Consider the following 23,967-nt stretch of genomic DNA (forward strand, 5'->3'; position numbering starts at 1 on the left):
TAAAAAAAAAATTATTGCAGCATATGCAGCTCAAAACTGAAGTCCTGCTTATGGTGTCACCAATAAACTCTCACTGTCAGACCGAGAGGAAGAATTATATGGGCAAAAAAACAAACATGGTTTATTATTGCGACTTTAAGACTAAGATACGTAGAATCAAGGTCTGCTGCCCAGAATAGACTAACAGGCTCCCAATTTCTAAATCACGACTACATGAATAATTATTATTATAGGTGGGTCAGTTTGATCGTGCTAAGACACAGAATTTACAGTTTTCTACCGTTAATAGCGATCTGCTAAAAAAAATGGTTGCTAATTGTTCATCGCTAAACCATTATTCCTGAAAACGTTGTTAATACTTACAAAAAATTTAGCACCTGGTTCGCCAGCTGTAAAAATGGTCATTATTATTCTTTGAAATAAACACATGCACACAATTTCATGTCAACATACTTATTATTAACGAAAATTACAAATGGCCTAGACAGGCGAGAGAAAACTGCCTGTCTGCAAAGAACAAGCGAGAGATAGCATGATAGAAACAAGTGATGAACAACCTACAAAAATTCAGAGACAGCATTTTGTTCGTTTTCATCACAATCACTGATATACACTGTGTCTGCATTTGGCCATGAAAATTCTATAATAAAAAAAATACTAATCACTTGATAGGCTATGTCCTTTCACAGGGCTTGCTGTACTACCAAACTTCTTTATAATGTATACAGTGATGTATTTGTATTCCGTATTTGTAAATCATGTTTAGGTACATATTTTGCACAAACGATGTAGGACAAGTTAGGTTGGTATAGTATATACAACATCATACACATTGTTATTTTGAAAAGATAAATAATTAAAAATTATTCAATACATGTTGAATAGTGATGACAAAATTAATATATTGAAATCAAATGATAGACTGGTTAAGAATATTTGAGCAGTTACACTATACTTTTCTGGTACTCTAAAAACTCGGAAACAGAATAGAAGCAGTGGTCAAGCAAGTACTCTTTCAGTTTCACTTTAAACTTTTGTGAATTTTGCATCTGTTTCAAATAGGATGGCATCTGATTGCACAGCATTATTCCAGTATGATACACTTCTCTCTTAGAAATGTTTGTACTTACTGTATTGACATGCAAATAATGCTTCTGCCTAGTATCATGAGGGTGGTAATCACAGTTATACTTTAAGAAATTTTCATCTTTTAAAATACTTCCTTTTGTGAAATTTAATATTTCATACATATATAAGCAAAGAAGAGGCAGTATATTGAGATTTTTAAATATTGGTCTACAGGAGTCTTTGTACTTTGCGTGTTTTATTATTCTAACAATCTTGTTCTGTAGCCTAAATGGTTTGTTTGTACTTATGGGGTTCCCCCAAAAGATAATGCCGTACATTAGCAGTGACTGAATACTACAGTGGTACATTGTGATCACTGACGCAAGGCTTGTATTTTGTGTGAGGATTCTTACTGCATACATAAGTGTGTTAAACTTTTTATTTACATGATTAAGATGTGTCTCCCATTTTAGGTTTTGCTGAATATGAATACCTAAAAATTTCGTGTTTCTCACAGATGAGACAGTTTTTCCATCAATTTTAAAAATCGGTCTTGCAGGATGTAGTTTCTGTGAATTGTGGAAATTGACTGTCACTGTTTTTTCATTATTTATTATTAGCTTGTTTGTTCTGAACCATTGTATCAAATTTTGTATTATACCTGTAGCTGTTCTTTGTAGGCTTTCCTCATCACATGATTTGATTTGGATATTTGTGTCATCTGCAAAAAGTACTGTTGTCCCTTTAGTTATTTTTTCTGACAAATCATTAACATAAAGAATGAAAAGAATTGGCCCAAGGACTGACCCTTGAGGAACTCCATATGTAATGTTTTGTGCATTACTGTAAAAATTACAATTTTTTGCGTTTTTATATCTTTGTATTTTATTTGAGTGATCTGTTGACGGTCATGAAGGCAGGAATGTATCCACTTGTTTGACAGGCCTCGTATTCCATAATTACCTAGCTTCTGCAACAGAGTATTATGATCAATTACATCGAAGGCTTTACTAAGGTCAAGAAATATGCCAGACACTTGTTGTTTATTATCTGCTGCAGTTAGAATTTCATTTAAGAACGTATAAATAGTTGACTGTGTTGATCTGCCAGTTCTGAATCTGTGTTACGTATCACACATTATGTTTTATTTATTTAGATAGGCTGTCAGCCTTCTAAGAAATAGTTTTTCAAGAATTTTACCAAAGCATGACAATACTGATACAGGTCTATAGTTTGCAGCTTCATGTTTGTCCCCTTTCTTGTACAGCGGTGTCACTTTTGCCATTTTCAGATTTTTTGGGAATATACCATTCACAAATGATGAATTGAAAATATCTGTGAATGGTTCTATGATAGATGTTACACTTGCTTTGATGAAAATATCTGGTATTTCATCAGTACCTGCTGAATACTTATTGGGTAACCTTTTTATAATGACAGATAATTCCTCAGGTGTTGTTGGGGACATGAATAGGGTTCTTGTAAGAATTTTTGTATGTGACTGGAGTGTATTGCTGTCTGGTTGTGAGTTGTAACGTTTGGTAATCAGGTGGTGTGCTACATTAGAAAAGTAGTTGTTAAATTTATTAGCCACTACTGTGGGGTTGATCATTTTATTGTTTTTTCATGAAGTTCTATATTTTTGTCGGCTAATGATGTAGTACCTGTTTCTCTTTTTATAATACTCCAGGTTGCTTTAGTCTTATTCCTGGAATTTTTTATTTGTTTGTCGTTTTCAATTTTCTTTGCTTTTGTTATAACTTGTCTAAGTATTTGTTTATATTGTTTACAGTAGTTGATAAATACAGGATTTGTGGTTTGCTTTGAGTATTCATATAAGTGCCTTTTATTCTGGCACGATATTTTTATTCCTGTTCTAATCCATTTGTTTGGTTTGTGCACAGAATTTATAAGTGACGTTTGTTTAGGAAAGTCTATTTCAAAAAAATGTTTGTATGTGGCCATAAATTTATCAAACTCGTCATATGTGTTGTTTGCACTGTAAACATCAGTCCAGATTTCTCTTCTCAAGAGAGAACAAAAGTAATCTATGTTTTCTTTATTAAACTTCCTTAATATTTATCTGTATTTACAAACACCTCATCTATGGTTGTTGCAGAAGCAGTGGTTATACAAGTTGGGTTAGTTATAATTGGTTTTAGGTTAAAGGACATCAGTAAGTCTTTGATTTCATCTTTAAATTTACTGGGTATGGAGAAACCAACATTGAAATCTCCACATATGATAAATTTTTTTAAGGGTGTTGAAATCCTCTAACAGCTCTTCCATATGGTTATAAAAAACTTTTTTATCGCCATGTGGTGACCTATATACACAGATGATTACCGAATTTCTAGTTGGCAGTTCTACTATTGAGAGTTCTATGTCTCTTTCTTTAGATAAGCTGTCAAATTTCGTTATGTTAGTGAAGTCTATATCTCCTCGAACATATATGCAGCTACCACCATGCCTGAATACTTCTCTACAAAATGTGGCAGATAATTTAAACTGAGGTAGGTGTGCTAGTTCTATCATGTCTTTATTTAGCCAGTGCTCAGTAAAGCATAAAACAGAAATATCAGTCATATCATTTAACAAGATTTCTATTTCATTCAGTTTATTGGAAAGAGACTGAACATTCTGATGGAACAATTTAAAGTATGAAGCAGGGACTATATTGTGTCTTGCTTGACCACTTACCTCTTTTTTACATCTAGTATTGTTGGCTGTAAAAAATCCTCCTTGTTTTGAGGTGTGGGTGGTGTCTTCTTGCTAGCTGGTTACTTTCCCGAAACTTTGTTTGGAAGGATGTCAGCTGGTAAAAAAGACATTTCAGTCAAATTCTGTAGACCAATAATGGCTCCTAAATGATGTTATTTTACTAATCAGTGGGCTTGTATGGAGAATTATTGTACTACGCTGTGGAGGTGAACTTCAACCAGCAGATTGCTGATGATACAAGTATAGTAATCACACCTGAAAAACAAGAATTAACTGATGAAATTGTCAATAATGTCTTTCAGAAAATTACTAAGTGGTTCCTTGTAAATGGACTCTCACTGAATTTCGATAAGACACAGTACATACAGTTCCATACAGTAAATGGTATGACACCATTAATAAATATAGACCTTAATCAGAAGCATATAGCTAAGGTTGAACATTCAAAAATTGTAGGTGTATCCATTCATGAGAGATTAAATTGGAAGAAACACATTGATGATCTGCTGAAACGTTTGAGTTCAGCTACTTATGCAATAAGGGTCTTTGCAAATTTTGGTGATAAACATCTAAGTAAATTAGCTTACTACGCCTATTTTCGCTCATTGCTTGCATATGGCATCATATTTTGGCGTAATTCATCACTGAGGAATAAAGTATTTATTGCACAAAAGCGTGTAATCAGAATAATAGCTGGAGTCCACCCAAGATCATCCTGCAGACATTTATTTAAGGATCTAGGGATATTCACAGTAGCTTCTCAGTATATATACTCTCTTATGAAATTTGTTATTAACAACCAAACCCAATTCAAAAGTAATAGCAGTGTCCATAACTACAATACTAGGAGAAAGGATGATCTTCACTATTCAAGATTAAATCTAACTTTGGCACAGAAAGGGGTGAATTATACTGCCACTAAAGTCTTTGGTCATTTACCAAATAGTATCAAAAGTCTGACAGATAACCAACAAGTATTTAAGAAGAAATTAAAATAATTTCTGAATGACAACTCCTTCTACTCCATAGAGGAATTTTTAGATATAAATTAAGAAAAAAAGAAAAAATTTAACAAAAAACTATAAAAAAATTAAAAAAACAAAAAATAAAAAGTTGTTATATTAACTTACTTATGTTGTTAAATTAACTTAATTATGTTGTGTACTGGAAGATTTGACTCGTTCCACATCATTACGAAATATCGTATTCATGATCCATGGAACTAGTATTAATCTAATCTAATCTAATCTAGATGTTCGCTAATATAAATCGCCGAGAGTATACTTACGTCATGAAGTCGAAGTCTTACTGCAAGATAAGATTACTTCCAACAGAATTTCATTTGAGGTTGAGAATGCCACAAGGAAAAGATGTGAACATTTTATTGTTTCCCTTGCTTCTGAGTTGCGATGCTGTTTGCCCTAAATTTGCATAAGTGTTGCAAAACGTATTCTTAATTGCTCTAAGAGATTGCATGCGAGTGATAAAAGCGCCAATAGTATCACTGGCCATGGAAATGTACTTGTCAGACTGTATGATAAGGAAATGGGCTTGTGGGACAGCACAGTAACCAATATAATACTGATTTTCAATGGTCGAAGCACACTATTGTCCAGTGAAAAGAAATAAACAATACTGCGGCGTTAATTATTGTACCGCGGTGTGGAGGTGAACTTCTACCAGCAGATGTTCGCTAATATAAATCGCCGAGAGTATACTTACGTCATGAAGTCGAAGTCTTACTGCAAGATAAGATTACTTCCAACAGAATTTCATTTGAGTTTGAGAAACCCACAAGGAAAAGATGTGAACATTTTATTGTTTCCCTTGCTTCTGAGCTGCGATGCCGTTTGCCCCAAATTTGCATAAGTGTTGCAAAACGTATTCTTAATTGCTCCACGAGATCTATGCGAGTGATAAAAGCACCAATAGTATCACTGGCTAAGGGTATGTACTTGTCAGACTGTATGCTAAGGAAATGGGCTTGTGGGACAGCACATCCAGTAACCAATATAATATTGATTTTCAATGGTCGAAACACACTATTGTCCAGTGAAAAGAAATAAACAATACTGCGGCGTTCTGGAATGAAGTTATGTCATTCAGAGACGCCAGCGGCTTAAACCCTTTTCAAGAACTTTAAGATGTGGCTGTTGTGCTTTTGCTTTTACCGTAGTCTAGTGCATAGGTAGAAGGGGCCCTTGGCTAACTAAATTTTGTAAAAACGTCTCTCCGGAACAGCCTAACATCTATTTTGGTGAACGCCATTGTTACAATAAGAGCTAGATTGAATCGTGTTCGCAAGTGCTGTCACGATTAGAATCTGCCGGAGAACTTCCTACGAGAAATCCGACAGAATCATAGCGTACACCACAGACATTTCTTCAGCCGGACCCAGTACTTCGGCAGTGTGGTGAACACGCAAGACATCCTATTGCAGAATAAGAAGGAAAATAAAATGTTGCGGCAGGATGAGGAGGAGAATGAAATACTGTGGCTGGAACTACATTAATGTGGTGAGTAGAATCTAAACTTAGTAAGCTTTCTTTTAAAAGTAGAAGTAATAGTAATAATTATAATAGTAACAATAATAATAGGCAATAACGATGACAAAAAATTTCTTTGTAAGTTAAAAGTGCATTGAATTTTATTTTTAGGAAGATAGATAACAACAATAAGCATTTAATTTGAATTACACTGTAGTTTAACAGAAATTTTTTTTCTGTGTTGGCAGCGCTGCATGTAGCCTTGTGCTTGTGCGTTGCCCGGGGCAACGAAAACAAACAAATAAATAAACACACAAACAAGCTGTGCGTTCCTGTGTTTTGGACAGTTGACTTGACAGTGCTGATTTATATTTGAAGCTGCCACCATGTCTTACAGAGACCTAAGGAGTAAGTTCGCATAGACGACTGTTACTGGTAGTGAGCACACAAAAAGGCAGATCTGAACTCTGACGTATATTGTAATGTGGCTGAGTAGGTGCATAATAAATGTAGGTGTATTTCTTACCGATGATAGCAACTGCGCAAGAACCTTCAACGCTTCACAAAATTCAAGACGATCAGGACATAAATTAAAATCAATAGTATTATTCATCTGCGTAAACTGATGTTGATACTTGCAACATTTAATGGTGGTGTACAGTGTTCCAGTTGTTTGTAGATTGTCAAACAAAATTTGTTTGTAGATTGTTAAAAAAAATGATGGAATCAGGTAAACCGCAATACAGAAACACTCAGGCAAGTTTCTAAGAGTTAAAAAGAATTAGTTTACAAAGCTAAACCGTTACCAAACATCGTACGCACAAAGTAGTACAGGCCATAAAAATACATAACCAGTTCTCGAGGTAAACAACAATAGGTAAACATCAAAAGGAAATTTTCGTATAAACCAAGTATCAACTAACAAATATGCAGTAAGGTACAGCACCAAATAGAAAACAGTCGCAATCCTCCGATCATTATGGCGCTTGTAAGTAATAATTTGTATAGTATACCGTATTGCCTTCCAGTAGCCATTAGTGCGCCTCAGTGACGGATTTTTCTATGAAAGACGCACTTCCTGCGATGGTACATGGGTAATTCCATATCGATTCAACGCAGAAAAGTGACATTTTCAACATAACTAGCTCAGATTTCTTTCAGACTTGATGCATCCAATGATCCAAATGTTGTTGTTGTGGTCTTCAGTCCTGGGAGTGGTTTGATGCAGCTCTCCATGCTACTCTATCCTGTGCAAGCTTCTTCATCTCCCAGTAACCGAGCGAGGTGGCGCAGTGGTTAGACACTGGACTCGCATTCGGGAGGACGACGGTTCAATCCCGCGTCCGGCCATCCTGATTTAGGTTTTCCGTGATTTCCCTAAATCGCTCCAGGCAAATGCCGGGATGGTTCCTTTCAAAGGGCACGGCCGACTTCCTTCCCCGCCCTTCCCTAATCCGATGAGACCGATGACCTCGCTGTCTGGTCTCCTTCCCCAAACCAACCAACCAACCATCTCCCAGTACATACTGCAGCCTACATCATTCTGAATCTGCTTAGTGTATTCATCTATTGATCTGTCTCTACAATTTTTACCCTCCACGCTGCCCTCCAGTACTAAATTGGTGATCCCTTGATGCCTCAGACCATGTCCTACCAACCCTCCTTCTAGTCAAGTTGTGCCACAAACTCCTCTTCTCCCCAATTCTATTCAATACCTCCACATTAGTTATGTGATCTACCCATGTTATTTTCAGCATTCTTCTGTAGCACCACATTTTGAAAGCTTCTATTCTCTTCTTGTCTAAACTGTTTATCGTCCACTTTTCACTTCCATACATGGCTACACTCCATACAAATACTTTCAGAAACGACTTCCTGACACTTAAATCTATACTTGATGTTAACAAATTTCGCTTCTTCAGAAACGCTTTCCTTGCCATTGCCAGTCTACATTTTATGTCCTCTCTACTTCGACCATCATCAGTTATTTTGCTCCCCATATACCAAAACTCCTTTACTACTTTAAGTGTCTCATTTCCTAATCCAATTCCCTCAGCATCACCCTACTTAATTCGACTACATTCCATTATCCTCGTTTTGCTTCTGTTGATGTTCATCTTATATCCTCCTTTCAAGACACTGTCCATTCCGTTCAACTGCTCTTCCAAGACCTTTGCTGTCTCTAACAGAATTACAATGTCATAGGGGAACCTCAAAGTTTTTATTTCTTCTCCATGGATTTTAATACCTACTCCAAATTTTTCTTTTGTTTCCTTTACTTCTTGCTCAATATACAGATTGAATAACATCGGGGAGAGGCTACAACCCTGTCTCATTCCCTTCCCAACCTCTGCTTCCCTTCTGGTTTCTGTACAAATTTTTAAATAGCCTTTCGCTCGCTGTATTTTACCCCTTCCACCTTCAGAAATTGAAAGAGAGTATTCCAGTCAACATTGTCAAAAGCTTTCTCTAAGTCAACATAGGTTTTCCTATCCTTAATCTTTCTTCTAAGATAACTCGTAGTGTAAGTATAGCCTCATCCAACATTTCTACAGAATCCAAACTGATCTTCCCCGAGGTCGGCTTCTACCGGTTTTTCCATTTGTCTGTAAAGAATTCGCGTTAGTATTTTGCAGCTGTGACTTATTAAACTGATAGTTTGGTAATTTTCACATCTGTCAACGCCAGCTTTCTTTGGGATTGGAATTATTACATTATTCTTGAAGTCTGAGGGTATTTTGCCTGTCTCATACATTTTGCTCACCGGATGATAGAGTTTTGTCAGGACTGGCTCTCCCAAGGCTGTCAGTAGCTCTAATGGAATGTTGTCTACTCCTGGGGCCTTGTTTCGACTTAGGTCTTTCAGTGCTCTGTCAAACTCTTCACACAGTATCATATCTCCCATTTCATCTTCATCTACCTCCTCTTCCATTTCCATAATATTGTCCTGAAGAACATCGCCCCCGTATAGACCCTCTATATACTCCTTCCACCTTTCTCCTTTGCTTAGAACTGGGTTTCCATCTGAGCTCTTGATATTCATGCAAGTGGTTCTCTTTTCCCCAAAGGTCTCTTTAATTTTCCTGTAGGCAGTATCTATCTTACCCTAGTGAGATAAGCCCCTACATCCTTACATTTGTCATCTAGCCATCCCTGCTTAGCAATTTTGCACTTCCTGTCGATGTCATTTTTGAGACGTTTGTATTCCTTTTTGCCTGCTTGCTGCATTTTTGTATTTTCTCCTTTCATCCATTAAATTAAGTATCTCCTTTGTTACCCAAGATTTTCTGCTAGCCCTCATCTTTTTACCTACTTGATCCTCTGCTGCCTTCACTATTTCATTCTCAAAGCTACCCATTCTTCTTCTACTGTATTTCTTTTCTCCATTCCTGTCAATTGTTCCCTTATGCTCTCCCTGAAACTCTGTACAACCTCTGGTTTAGTCAGTTTATCCAGGTCCCATCTCCTTAAATTCCCATCTTTTTGCAGTTTCTTCAGTTTTAAGCTAGAGTTCATAGCCAATAGATTGTGGTCAGAGTCCACATCTGCCCCTGGAAATGTCTTACAATTTAAAATCTGGTTCCTAAATCTCTGTCTTACCATTATATAATGTATCTGAAACCTTCTAGTATATCCAGGGTTCTTCCATGTATACAGCCTTCTTTCATGATTCTTGAACTAAGTTTTGGCTATGATTAAGTTGTGCTCTGTGCAAAATTCTACCAGGTGGCTTAATCTTTCATTTCTTAGCCGCAATCCATATTCACCTACTACATTTCCTTGTCTTCCTTTTCCTACAGTCAAATTCCAGTCACCCATGACTATTAAATTTTCGTCTCCCTTCACTACCTGAATAATTTCTTTTATCTCATCATACATTTCATCAATTTCATCATCATCTGCAGAGCTAGTTGGCATATAAACTTGTACTACTGTAGTAGGTGTCCAAATTAAAAATGGAAAATTACCAGTTTGCAGGGGTAAATGACAGTTGCGAGGAAAGTTACAGGTCTGCAAAGGTTGGAAATTGTGTGAACTTTGCATGTATCTGTGTGAACATAAAGGCCTATAATTCTGGTTCTAAGCCACATAGAGCAATGAAGCTTGTGTTGTTGGAAAGCTAATGAGTAGAGCTTTACATTGATATATAACATGACAGGTTTCTAAGAATTTTTACATTTAAAGTTGTTGACCTTAACCTTTGACTTATGTATCTCAAATCAGGTGATCTTCAGTTTTTAGAAAAAATGTATTATATTGCTCCAATGCATTCCTATTATCATGAGAAATGTCAAGATGGCACAAAAAAGGTATCCTGCCCAAAAATTTATTTTGTCAGCATCAGTAAACTATCAAAATGCAGAAGGTAGCACATAAATGTGCAACACAAATCATTAAGAAGTGCGTAAGTAATGTTGTAAAAACATGGTTTATATTATTGTAATGGTAAAGAATCATAAAAGAAGGTTGTATACATGGAAGAAGCCTGGAGATACTGACAGGTTTCAGATAGATTACATAATGGTAAGACAGAGATTTAGGAACCAGGTTTTAAATTGTAAGACATTTCCAGGGGCAGATGTGGACTCTGATCACAATCTATTGGTTATGAACTGTAGATTAAAATTGAAGAAACTGCAAAAAGGTGGGAATTTAAGGAGATGGGACCTGGATAAACTGACTAAACCAGAGGTTGTACAGAGTTTCAGGGAGAGCATAAGGGAACAATTGACAGGAATGGGGGAAAGAAATACAGTAGAAGAAGAGAGATGAAGTAGTGAAGGCAGCAGAGGACCTAGTAGGTAAAAAGACGAGGGCTAGTAGAAATCCTTGGGTAACAGAAGAAATACTGAATTTAATTGATGAAAGGAGAAAATATAAAAATGCAGTAAATGAAGCAGGCAAAAAGGAATACAAACGTCTCAAAAACGAGATCGACAGGAAGTGCAAAATGGCTAAGCAGGGATGGCTAGAGGACAAATGTAAGGATGTAGAGGGCTATCTCACTAGGGGTAAGATAGATACTGCCTACAGGAAAATTAAAGAGACCTTTGGAGAAAAGAGAACTGCTTGTATGAATATCAAGAGCTCAGATGGAAACCAAGTTTTAACAAAAAAGGGAAAGCAGAAAGGTGGAGGGAGTATATAGAGGGCCTATACAAGGGCAATGTACTTGAGGACAATATTATGGAAATGGAAGAGGATGTAGATGAAGATGAAATGGGAGATATGATACTGCGTGAAGAGTTCGACAGAGCACTGAAAGACCTGAGTCGAAACAAAGCCCCGGTAGTAGACAACATTCCATTAGAACTACTGACGGTCTTGGGAGAGCCAGTCGTGACAAAACTCTACCATCTGGTGAGCAAGATGTGTGAGACAGGCGAAATACCCTCAGACTTCAAGAAGAATATAATAATTCCAATCCCAAAGAAAGCAGGTGCTGACAGATGTGAAAATTACCGAACAATCAGTTTAATAAGTCACGGCTGCAAAATACTAATGTGAATTCGTTACAGACAAATGGAAAAACTGGTAGAAGCCGACCTCGGGGAAGATCATTTGGATTCCGTAGAAATGTTGGAACATGTGAGGCAATGCTGACCCTACGACTTACCTTAGAAGAAAGATTAAGGAAAGGCAAACCTACGTTTCTAGCATTTGTAGACTTAGAGAAAGCTTTTGACAATGTTGCCTGGAATACTGTCTTTCAAATTCTAAAGGTGGCAAGGGTCAAATACAGGGAGCAAAAGGCTATTTGCAATTTGTACAGAAACCATATGGCAGTTATAAGACTCAAGTGGGATGAAAGGGAAGCAGTGGTTGGGAAGGGAGTGAGACAGGGTTGTAGCCTATCCCCGATGTTATTCAATCTGTATATTGAGCAAGCAGTGAAGGAAACAAAAGAAAAATTTGGAGTAGGTATTAAAATCCATGGAGAAGGAATAAAAACTTTGAGGTTCCCCTATGACATTGTAATTCTGTTAGAGACAGCAAAGGTCTTGGAAGAGCAGTTGAACGGAATGGACAGTGTCATGAAAGGAGGGTATAAGATGAACATCAACAGAAGCAAAACGAGGATAATGGAATGTAGTCGAATTAAGTCGGGTGATGCTGAGGAATTAGATTGGGAAATGAGACACTTAAAGTAGTAAAGGAGTTTTGGTATTTGGAGAGCAAAATAACTGTTGGTGGTCGAAGTAGAGAGGATATAAAATGTAGACTGGCAATGGCAAGGATAGCGTTTCTGAAGAAGAGAAATTTGTTAACATCGAATATTGATTTAAGTGTCAGGAAGTCGTTTCTGAAAGTATTTGTATGGAGCGTAGCCATGTGTGGAAGTGAAACATGGTTGGTACATAGTTTGGACAAGAAGGGAATAGAAGCTTTCGAAATGTGAAGAATGCTGAAGATTAGATGGGTAGATCATATAACTAATGAGGAGGTATTGAATAGGATTGGGGAGAGGAGAAGTTTGTGGCACAACTTAACTAGAAGAAGGGATCGGTTGGTAGGTCATGTTCTGAGGCAGCAAGGGATCACCAATTTAGTATTGGAGGGCACCGTGGAGGGTGAAAATCGTAGAGGGAGACCAAGAGATGAATATGCTAAACAGATTGAGAAGGATGTAGGTTGCAGTAGGTACTGGGAGACGAAGAAGCTTGCACAGGATAGAGTAGCATGGAGAGCTGCATCAAACCAGTCTCATTACTGAAGGCCACAACAACAATGGTATTATGAACCATTTAGAGTGTAGCTCGGATGAAAAGGTAAAATGCACTGTAATAAGTCCCCAAATGTATTGTTAATTTTCTTCAGATGTAATGAGGGAGACTTCTTTCCAGTTGGTGTTGCTGGACCCAGTATTGTGATCATGCAAGTGTCAGGTTTGGCAGGAAACACAAATGATGGACATGGTCCACGTGGTCAGGAAACACAAACAATAGGCATGGTCCATGTGGACGCAAGAAGCTAGCCTGTAGGGCCTACTCCATTTGTTTATTCATAAGTTTGCAACATATATGCAACCTGCCAATGACTGTCATACATACGGACAACATATATGTCTGTTAACAGCATTCCATTCACCATAGCAATCACTGGCTCTTTTCTGTTCCCTAAAGAACTTGGAGTTTGTCTTTAGTGATTTTAAAGAACTGTGCCTGTTGCTGGGTGATAAATGAGTGTGCTAGGAGCTGTTGTAAACTTGATGCAAACACCTCAGTGAAATTGTCTTGATTTGTAACAGTCTCTAGAATTATCCTGCTTGTTCTTAACCACCACTTATAAGTAATTTCATCAAAGCAAAACAAACAGTCAGTCAGTCTTTTTACACTTGGACAGTAGGGATATGCTCCTAAGAAACATGCTGGAAGTGCAGGATTGTGGGCCGGCTCAGTGCGATAGCATACTTGGTAGCTATGGGACGGCCATCGACTTGTGTCAACAACTTCAGTGTAAGACGAGGACCCACAGTCCAATATACTTTTAATTCTGTTTTACTCTATGGACTTCCCAATTATTTGTGATGGTATTTTGTGTTTTTAGTCCGTTTAATTTCATGACATAGACTTTACAACCTGATGATGAGAGCATTGTCTCTTGAAACGCGTTGTTAAAATATATGTATAAGAATCGCGGTTGAATGCTAACAGTGATAACCAGTATAACGACAACTGCTACCTCGACTCCATAATGGATTATATTAAATTTTTGTGAATTTCGAAACATAATTTATGAATAGTCACAGGATGTTAACTGTCATGAGAAACGGTAAATTGGAAGGACTGCTAACTGTCCGCTATGACCTTAATGCATGAAATTCTTAAACTGTCAAAATATTTGTGCTTAAAGATGAAAGAATCTGAAATTTTTTGGTTATTTAGAAATTATTTTCTCCAAAATTCCCATCTAAATGTTCTAAAAATTTCATTGTACATTAGTCGGTCACTGTATGTAAGTAAAGTACAGCCAGTGTGGACAATACTCATCTGTACAAAATGTGTGAAATTTTTAGATAGACCTAGCTCTACTGTCAAGGCCAAAAAATCATGGACACTTAAATATTTAAATTGATTGTTGATTTTAAGTAAATGTTTTGTAAAACTGTTATTTCTGAATCAGAATAACTACTTTTCAGCATTATAAGTGAGTGGGAAAACAATTCATAATTTTGTTTGAACGCATTTTATAACAAAAATGAGGTATAGAATATTTATAGGTATATAATATTTATTCCCATTTTTATTTTTATGATATTATTCAAAAACTATAAGGGGCGTTCAAAAAGAAATGAGCCGGAGGCATAATTACAGAAACCAGTACCTGCATGTTAGAAGTGTTGACCCTGGTTGCTGAGATACTTATTCCACTGTGTCACAAGGCGGTGAATGGCTGTCTCATAAAATTCCCGGGGCTCCGATGTTAACCAGTTCCGCACGTAGAGCTGGACATCCTTGTCCAAGGTGAATCGTTTGCCCCTCAGAGCCTTTTTAAGGGACCAAAAACTGCGTAATCACAGGGAGAGAGGTCCAGGCTGTATGAAGGGTGGCTGAGAACCTCCCATTTTAATTTCTGCAGGAGCATTGTGACTGTGTTGGCCATATAAGGCTTTGCATTTCGTAGAGTGGAATGACCCCATGGGTGAGATTGCCTGGTCATTTTGATTTGATCACTTGGTGAAGGCTGGTCAAGGTTTACTAGTAACATTGGGCATTCACTGTTGTCCCATGCTGCAGGAAGTGAATCAGAAGGGGGCCGAACGTCAGCATAAGGACAAATGATTCATATTGGACGACGATGTCCAGCTGTACGTGCGGAAATGGTTAACATCACAGCCTCGGGAGATTTATGAGACAGCCATTCACTGCCTTGTGTCAGTGGAACAAGTGTCTTAAGAGCCAGGGTCAATATTTATGACATAAAGGTACTGGTTTCTGTAATTATGCCTCCAGCTCATTTCTTTTTGAACACCCCTTATATTATTGTCTCTGTGGTGTCACCGCCAGACACCACACTTGCTAGGTGGTAGCCTTTAAATCGGCCGCGGTCCATTAGTATACGTCGGACCCGCGTGTCGCCACTATCAGTGATTGCAGACCGAGCGCCGCCACACGGCAGGTCTAGAGAGTCTTCCTAGCACTCGCCCCAGTTGTAATCCGACTTTGCTAGCGATGCTACACTGACAAATACGCTCTCATTTGCCGAGACGATAGTTAGCATAGCCTTCAGCTACGTCATTTGCTACGACCTAGCAAGGCGCCATTACCAGTTTATATTGAGCATATTAATGTACCGTCAAGAGCGATGTACTCCAATTATGGATTAAAGTTAAGTATTACAGCAACTGCGTCCGTTTTTCTAAGTTCTCATTTCCTTGTAATGTTCCAGACCTCACGCCAGTCTGTGTGTAATTAAACGCGTGCATTTCGGCCTCCTCTAGCAACACAGTGTTGGCTCTTCTGCCAACACAGCAGTCTGATTTTCCTTCTTCATGACTTTCCATGAATTAAAATTGCGTACAGTGTAACAGCCAACACTGGACTGTTGAAAAGAGTTCATTTGTTTTTTTCATCTGCTTCTCACTGAACTTGTATAGCTGAACTGAATTTGCACCTGGACAAGGATGATCCAGCAAGAGCAGCACTTGGGAAATGGGAACTGTACACTGAACTTTTAACGATAGCCATTTGAAAGCATTAGCAGGACCATGAGGTGTCACAAAGGAGATGGTTATATCTTGCAACTCATGAGAAACTATCTGTCCCACCCACCACTGGTTGTCATACACACAAGTAATGAAGTGGCTCACTACAAAGTCTTTTAATTTATAATGTGGTCTCTGCATTTCACACACAGTAACGGGATGCATTTCATGGAGAACCATTCTCGCAATGTACCTGCCACTCCGGTATGCAACCCCTTAGTGACTTGAATGAATTCATACCACAGGCTTCATGGCTGGCCACTCTTCTCTCTTTTTTTTTAAATGGCATTCCCTTAATGTACTTCCATTTAGAATTAAGAGTTTCATGTTTGTTACTAATGTTGATATGGTGTGTTCAAATCCAGTAGCATCTCTTATAGGATCAACAGCTTCATGCTGGAGATTAAATCTTGTTGCAAGATGTTTACAGAGACTTGCATTTTTTCCATGACCTGTTGCTGAAAATATCCATTCTTTTGTCTTAATCCCTGTACTACAGTGTTGACCAAGCCCATAAAGCTGAAAGCAGATTTTAAAATGAGATGTTGCACCAGCAGTCACATACACATGTTTAGGAAATGCATGGCCTCTAGATACTATGTCATCAATCATCGCGCTGACAGCATAGCATGCATGTGCACTGTCATGGATGAGATCATCACAGACAATAGCAAAACAGTGTGATATTCCAAGGAAGTGAGCAACACATGTGAATATTGATACCTGTTATGTGTGCCAGTGGTAACTTTGAATTTCATTCTGCAAAAGCAACAGATCACTTCTCAGCAATGTCAAAATGAAGAACTAATGTGTCTGTATTCTGGGATGTGGCTGATTTTACTTGTGCTGTGGCCTATCTCTGAATCCTCCAGATATGGTGGTGAGCTATTCCTTTCATGACCCAATGCCTAACCTCTGTAACAAACTTCTCTGGCTCTACTGTCTTCTTCACCAACCCTCTGACAATGCGTAGGTTATGTCATTGTCAGTATCCTGATGGTGTAATGCTTCAGCAGTCATCAGTTCAGCACCAGGACACATTGTACACTCCTGCAACCAACATTTATCTTGCGGCTCTTGACATATACACAAAAGCATCAGGTCCATCTCTTGTACTTCTTCCCTGTGACACTGCTTATGGCTAAACAAACAAGTTTCAAATTAGTGCAGTAAATACATGTGCATACTTCCTTCATTTGCTCTTATTTTACCAATTCTGGTCATAAGGAGTATAATTTTGTGAGACCATTTATTGAACTCGGGTTCTCTCTTTTCATTGGGAGATGTGCTTCTCACATTGATCTTGTCATATATCTTTTTACCTTTTTAACCATTTTCACTGTCAGAGGTAACATGAGACTGGTTAGGTCTTTGCCTGCTGCAATCCTTGTCACCACTGAGGTAATATTCTGGAGCAACAATAAGCGTATCATCCTGCAATGGTTGCCCACAGTAAAAATCTGGCAATGCCCAAATACCTTTCTCACTCTTTATTTTACGAGCTTTTGAAATCAAATAATGTGAGGAAGTGGGTACATATTTGTGTATCTGCTGCTTAGAGTAGCCACCAGGTATCAGTGTCAGTAACTGTACCGTCTCAATATACACTATGTGATCAAAAATATCTGGACAACTGGATGAAAATGACTTAAAAGTTTGTGGCGCCCTCCATCGGTAATGCTGAAATTCAGTATGGTGTTGGCCCACCCTTAGTCTAGATGACAGCTTCCACTCTTGCAGGCATACGTTCAGTCTGGTTCTGGAAGGTTTCTTGGGGAATGGCAGCCCATTCTTCACGGAGTACTGCACTGAGGAGAGGTATCGATGCCGGTCGGTGAGGCCTGGCACAAAGTTGGCATTCCAAAACATCCTAAAAGTGTTCTTGTAACAACTCTGCCACAGGCCGTGCATTATGAACGGGTGCTTGATCGTGTTGAAAGATGCAGTTACCATCCCCAACTTGCTCTTCAACAGTGGGAAGTAAGGAGGTGCTTAAAAAATCAATGTAGGCTTGTGCTGTGATAGTGTCATGCAAAACAGCAAGGGGTGCAAACCACCTCCATGAAAAACACGACCACACCAAAACACCACCGCCTCCGAATTTTACTGTTGGCACTACACACGCTGGCAGATGACGTTCACCAGGCATTCACCATACCCACACCCTGCTATCAAATTGCCTGATTGTGTACTGTAATTCTTCACTCCACACAATCTTTTTTCCACTGTTCAGTCGTCTAATGTTTATGCTCCTTACACCAAGCGAGGTGTCGTTTGGCATTTACTGCCATGATGTGTGGCTTATGAGCAGCCGCTCCGCCATGAAATCCGTTTTCTCACCTCCCGCCTAACTGTCATTGTACTTGCAGTGGATCCTGATGCAGTTTGGAATTCCTTTATGAAGGTCTGGATAGATGTCTGCCTATTAAACATTATGACCCTCTTCAACTGTCGGCTTTCTCTATCAGTCAACAGTCGAGGTCGGACAGTACACTTTTGTGCTGTACGTGTCCCTTCACGTTTCCACTTCACTATCACATCAAAAACAGTGGACCTAGGAATGTTTAGGAGTGTGGAAATCTCTCGTACAGATGTATGACGCAAATGGCACCCAATCACCTGACCAAATTTGAAGTCCGTGAGTTCTGCGGAGCTCCCCATTTTGCTCTCTCATACTTCTAATGACAACTGAGGTTGCTGATATGGAGTACCTGGCAGTAGGTGGCAGCACAATGCAACTAATATGAAAAATGAATGTTTTGGTGGGTGTCCAGATACTTTTGATTACTGCTGCTGAGACAGCAATATTTAGGTTTTGAAACCACACATCACATTTTGTGCACATATCCCTATTTTCAGATTCTGCACGAAGTGCTAGACATTGTACACTTCACAAAGTTTTGAAGATGTTGCATGTGTTAAACTTGTTTCAGTATCTTCCATTTTTCTTTTAACATTATGTTTTTTTCATGTGCTTCTTACCTTTCCAGGATATTTAAGGGGTGATATAGTAGGGGCTATAGCAGAAATACTAACATTCAACGCATCAACATACATCTGCACTGTCTTCTTCAGTTTCACATTCAAGTGATTGTGATAGTTCAAGTGGGTTGCCACTAAAGTTTTTCTTGTATCAGTTCCTGCTTAATGTATCTGATACTTATACCATTACTTGAATACAGATTTCCAACAACTGTGAAGTGTTTTTCACTTTTCTTAAACACCTTCTTGTGTCTTTTTTTGATAGTCCACACACCTCACTCTTTCACTACCATATTTCCTTACTGACATTGTATCTAACAAAAAGTTCAAACCAAACGCAAAACTCGACACAGAATAGTTAATATGCAAGTTCTCACTCTTTTGTAATAAACAGAAGAGCACTGGGAACAGTGTTGCCAATGTGCATATTTTACACTAGAAATTCAGTGATGCGAAATATGCAGAATGATGAAAAATTTTTAACATGTTACACAGAAAACTATTGCCCACTGTGTTTCCACTAACTACTAAAATATTAACAAAACAATGTTTTTTGTTATTCTCAAAAGTTTTTGGATAGGGTTTTCAATTAAATAACTCGTAAAAATGCAATTTTTTACAATTTTAGTAACAAATATTTATGTAATACAGATAGATGGAGTGGAGAAGATACTGTTTATTCTGTAATTACATCAGTAGTATGTGGTAATATGATAGAAAAGATAGCTTTATGTGATTTTCCAAATGAGAAAAAAAATTTTTAAGTGGGATCATGGATTTACATTTTATATTGTTATCTTAAATTTGTAGGTTAAGGGAAGCCCATTTGTGTGCGGGTGTCAACTATGTTTCAACACACTACGAGGGAGCTGTAATGCAAAACATCCAGGTCTCCAGTACTTTTGGTTTAATAGTTATATTTTTTGTTCTGTACTGTTTTAAGAGTTATTTACAAAATATACGTTGTTCAAAGGCCCAGATCATTTACAAAAATTAGGATAAGACGACAATACTTCATTCCTTAACACTCATGATATAGAGGCCTAATATCTATATTTTTTCCAGAGAAATTCATGACCACCAGTTGACACTACCTGTATGATCTGAGATAAAATGATCTGGTAATTTCCTCTAGTTTTTTGTGTTACAATCTGTTTAACCTCTGTTTAGAGGTGCTGTACAGTTTAGTGTTGGTTTTGCTATGCTTTCTTTTGAAGTTTTGTAGATGAGCTACACTTTCCTTAAATTCTCCTGACAAACCGATATCAACCATTTGCCTTCGGTGCTAAATAATTCATAATGTTTTGCAGGTTTTCAGAAATTACTGCAACCAGTCGCCTTTTAAAAGGCGACTGGTTGCAGTAATTTCTGAAAACCTGTTCACACCACAGTCGCAGTGCTCCACATCCACAATGGATAAAAGCCTAATTCATAATGTTACTTCTTAGTCCTCAAAAATTTTGATACGATAAAAGATAGCTAACATTTCACATTGAGTGAGATGAAGTTGGGTGGAAATGAAATTTCTGGTGGATGCTGTAAATTTTTAACCAACAGCTGTTTGTACTGATGCAGTATGCCAGAATTATGTTGTTTAATTTCTTTCTCAAACTGAAGGTTTGTTTCAATCCTAATCTTTCTTAAAACTTGGTTTCTGTCATGTACTTCCTATCCCAAAATAGGTGCTGCTCTGACACCTGTAACCACTGTTATTTTAGCACTCGTGTAGTGGCTCCTCCCCTTAAATTTTCTATTATTAGCCTAGCCAGTTTACCCTTCCCTTTCCTGCTGAGGTAAAGGCCATGCCTAATATAAATCCATCTGCTGACAGAATCAATAGGTCTGGGTCTAGTTGCTGATGCAGTCTTGACCATCTCACATTTGATATTTTACTCAGGATCTCTGTCAATAACGTAGCCTGGCCCACCCTCTGTCACCACAGCATCTTCCAAGGTCAAGTTTGATAAAATGATTCTAAACCCTGTGTCACATGCCCCAGGCCGGACTTTAAAATCTAACAAAAAACTGGTGACCTGGTACTCTGATCCTGGTTCATCCTGCAAAAGTTCACCTACACCGCTAGTGTAAGAACTATCTGCCAACAAAACTTTCTTACTCTTTACTGACTTCACTATAGTTTTACTCCTTTCAAATTGCAGAAAATAAAAAGAACAATTAAATGAGATTCTCTGATTTATTGCACCAAAGCTTAAACAAAAGTACAAGGCAATTATAAGTGATGTGAAGGATTTCATAGATTTGTGTGGCTATATAATTTTATATATTGTCTCAGGGCTTTTCACATACATAGAAAAACTCAAAAAGTTTTTTTAAGTGCACCATATGTGCCCCTCCTCCCCTACTGATTCTGCAGACACCAAGTGGATAATCCAGTTTTTCCCATGTTCGGAGCAGCGTGTCTGTATCAGTCTGTTCAAACCACTGTTGATTTGAGCTCACAATTCTGGTACATTTGTTGGTAGAGGAGGGATAAACATTGAATCTTTCACATAACCCGTCTTATTAAATTTCATGAGGTTAGATCGGGAGAATGGGGAGGCCATGAAGTGACTTGCTGATTGTCAGCCCCAATATGACTGATCCATCAGTTTCTCAATTTCTTGTTTAAGAATTCACAAACATCATGATAGAAGTGGAGTGGTGAAACATTCTGTCGATAGTTGAAGTCCACACTGTCGGTCTCCAGTTTGGTATGAGCCAGTTTTCTGACATGTCGAGATATACATGTTCTGTAATAGTCTTTCTGCAGAAGAAAAAAGGACCATAAACTTCAAGCTGCGAGACTGCACAGAAGCCATTAACTTTTGGTGAATGTCGAATGTGCGTGCATTGTAGCGTGAGTATTATCTGTCCACCAGATTCACACATTGTTCCTGTTCACTGTGCCATTCACAGAAAAAAATTGCATCATTGAAGATGAGTGTCTCACAAAACTCTTCCTCTTCCATAAGCTGTTTGAGGTGTGCCAAAAATTCAAAGTGTCTGAGTTTGTTATTGGGAGTTGGGGCTTAGAGCAATTTCAAGTGTTAAGGCTTCAGCACTAGTCATTTCCATAAGATCTTCCAAATGTCAGTTGTGATATGTTCAGCTCTCTGCATGCTCTGTTTGCCTACTTCTGTGAGCTATGTGCAAAACTTCCCACATGTGGTCAACTGTTTCTTCACCCACCTCTGGCTAATCCGTTGATTTCACCCTGCAGAGCCATCCTTAAGCTTTAAACTGTGCGTACCACCGCCAAATAGAGTTGGCAGTCGGTGAATATTTGTCTGACGTCTTTCTGAAGTGTCATTGCACTGTTATGGCAGAATGTTATGGTGAATGCATTTTGAGCACAACATATGCTTTTTCGGTGCCCGTCCCCACCTTGCCTAACTGCTCACTGCTGCACTCTCGTGGCTGAAATTTGAAGTGCGGCAGCAACAGCTAAAAACATTTTGTGTTTTTCTGTGTGAGTATTGAGTTTGTGACAATATGTCAACTAATGTAACCACAGTGAATTTGTGAAATCACCCCAAACATTTATAATAATCTTCTGTGACAACAAGGTTCTGTTTCATGGTAGGCTCTGCAGAACGTGATGAGTGAATGAATACGTTTGAATGTGGGCTCTGCATCACTGCTGCTCCTCCTTGCTTCCAAGTTCCCTAAACAATCTAATGCCTTGAAGTTATGGAAACTTTTGGTTCCAGGAAGTGTGTGAACTTGTGTAAGTGTACAGCATGGTTAGAATGTGTCTGACTCTGACTCATCAGAAAAATACTGAAACAAATCTGGTGCAGGCAGCACTTGACTTGAAAACTTCATAAAATTTATTTTTGTGAATTCTTTTAACTGTCCCTCGTATGCCGTCTCACTCAGTTTTTTGTGGCTTGTTGCAGAGAATGACTAGTCGGTACTGATATTAAAATCATTTGATGAAGATACAGGTTCATAAAATTAATTTTTTTGTTGTCCTGCAGAGTTGTCACTAAAATAATGGAGATTTTTAGCATTTGACTGTGTTTCTTTGATGTATTAATTGACTTGCATGCATTTTGTGGACCACACAGGCTTCAGGTTTCATCTCATCATATGTAACAAACATTAACTAGATTTGCACCTCTAGTATTGTTTAGATTAATCATAATCAGATGTACAATGCAAAAGTTAGATGTCCAATGGTATCATTGGGCTTCATCCTGGGTAGTAAAAGAGTAATTTTCACTTAAGTCTGTTGATACATTGGTAATGTTCCTGTCAAATGATTTTGTAAGTATTTTATAATATTTTTTGAGACTTGTCAGTGTAAGAATTTAGAACAAGTTTTCCACATTTATGTAAAAGACCCACAATAAAATCAGCAGTTTTTGCAGTACATGTGAATATTATTGTTCTATCGAGTGACCCTATTGATGAAAATCAGTGGTTTCACTTCATTACAGCTATCAGATATACCTTTTTTTTTTAGATAACATAATAGTGTTTCTTTTGGGGGTTATTCATTACAGTGCCGTAGCATGTGTGCAGAAGTAGTGTTTTCACACACTATCATTTTTTTGGGATCTTCATAACTTTCTTCAAGTGGTATTGTGTTTTTCTGTATGTTCTGATGAACAATGTACTGAGAGGGTACCAGTCAGGCAGCAGTAGCAGGCCAAGACTCAAGCAACAACAGGGAAGTAACTTATATTGTGACTTTTACAAGTTCCTAGCCAGGCACGTATTTTATATCACCTCTGGGCTTTGATAGTGTAGTTTCTTGAGTTTCTGCATGTTAATTTAATATCTAATAGCGACAGTTCTCGCATTTTCGTTTGCATCAGGAAGTAAACCAATTTTGTGACATATTACAAGTTCCTAATAAGGGGCAAATTATTTAGTTTCACCTGCGTGCTTCGGTAGTTAGGGTTTTGAATATCTGCGTGTTATTAGACACAGTTCCCGCATTTTGGTCAGGGTCTGTAGTAGAGTTGCGCAGCACGTGCCGATAGTCCGTTTATCTGC

At 38.1% G+C, this 23,967-nt stretch overlaps 1 protein-coding gene across 1 annotated transcript in view; it reads left to right on the forward strand.

Moving 5' to 3' along the window:
* The first annotated feature begins 6,558 nt into the window (after positions 1 to 6,558).
* LOC126237532 (clusterin-associated protein 1) overlaps positions 6,559 to 23,967 on the forward strand; it is a 161,199-nt gene continuing 143,790 nt past the window's right edge. The window contains exon 1 of the mRNA XM_049947715.1: positions 6,559 to 6,683. Within this exon, the coding sequence (XP_049803672.1) occupies positions 6,662 to 6,683 (22 nt within the window). The 5' untranslated portion in view covers positions 6,559 to 6,661. The remainder of the gene's footprint in view (positions 6,684 to 23,967) is intronic.

This window comes from Schistocerca nitens, chromosome 2 (assembly GCF_023898315.1).
Source record: "Schistocerca nitens isolate TAMUIC-IGC-003100 chromosome 2, iqSchNite1.1, whole genome shotgun sequence".
Taxonomy (NCBI): Eukaryota; Metazoa; Arthropoda; class Insecta; order Orthoptera; family Acrididae; genus Schistocerca; species Schistocerca nitens.